The following is a 992-nucleotide window of genomic DNA, read 5'->3' as shown; positions in this document are numbered from 1 at the left end:
CACTTTATGAGGTTTAGAAAAAAAAAAGTATTATTATTATTATGATGCAATTATATTTTAAATTGAACAGAGATGTTTTCATTGATATTTTAAAATTTACTGTTTGTTTTCAAGCTGTCTGGATTTTTATTCCAGTACTTTGTGTTTATCAAACCATGATGAACCTGGCAGAGAAACTTAACCTATTGAAATTATTATGCATTGTTCTTTGTAATACAACTATCGTTCTACATTCTGATGCATTTATAGGACACGAAAACTGTCAAGATTTGTTAGTTTTTTTATTAGTTGTGTAAATGTAAAACATATTAAAAGCAGTCCCTGAACTGTATAGAAACGCTTTATTGCAATAAGTTTTAATATGATTAGAATATTAGATTAATAATATATCACTGTTGTCACCCATATATAGAAAAAGAAGAAGTAAACCACATATCCACAAGTGTAAAATCTAACTCCATTGTTCACCTGTCAGAAGACAAAGCAGATTCTGGCACTAAAGAAGATGTTATATCACCTACTTCTGCACAAGAAATTAAACTATCTGGTAAAATTATTGAAGATATAGAAGAAGAGGAAGAAGTTATGTTGTTGCCTCAGGCTGTGCATCCTCAGATATTCTCTACCAGTGAGTCTGAAAACCAAGATGTAATTATAGTTGAAGGTCATGTTAGAGAAAGTTTCATTAGTGTGTCGCAAGCACCAGATGATGGAAGTGGAAATATACATCTGTCTTCTTCTGCTGATGATGATGTTAGAAAACAGGTTTGTAACTTTTGGTGATTTTATATTGAGTTTGTTTTTTGTTTTTGAATTTCGCGCAAAGCTAAACGAGGGCTATCTGCGCTAGCCATCCCTAATTTAGCAGTGTAAGACTAGAGGGAAGGCAGCTAGTCATCACCACCCACCGCCAACTCTTGGGCTACTCTTTTACCAACGAATAGTGGGATTGACTGTCACATTATAACGCCCTACGGCTGAAAGGGCGAGCA

At 34.0% G+C, this 992-nt stretch overlaps 1 protein-coding gene across 1 annotated transcript in view; it reads left to right on the top strand.

Annotated features, from left to right (window-relative positions):
* The window catches only part of LOC106460472 (next to BRCA1 gene 1 protein-like), a 60,875-nt gene that overhangs the window by 47,768 nt on the left and 12,115 nt on the right, over positions 1-992 (top strand). The window contains exon 15 of the mRNA XM_022387209.1: positions 370-765. Coding sequence (XP_022242917.1) covers positions 370-765 — 396 coding nt within the window. The remainder of the gene's footprint in view (positions 1-369; positions 766-992) is intronic.

This window comes from Limulus polyphemus, unplaced genomic scaffold (genome assembly GCF_000517525.1).
Source record: "Limulus polyphemus unplaced genomic scaffold, Limulus_polyphemus-2.1.2 Scaffold777, whole genome shotgun sequence".
In the NCBI taxonomy this organism is placed as follows: Eukaryota; Metazoa; Arthropoda; class Merostomata; order Xiphosura; family Limulidae; genus Limulus; species Limulus polyphemus.
Note: the sequence above shows the minus strand (reverse complement) of the source record. Positions and strands in the feature narration are given on the sequence as shown.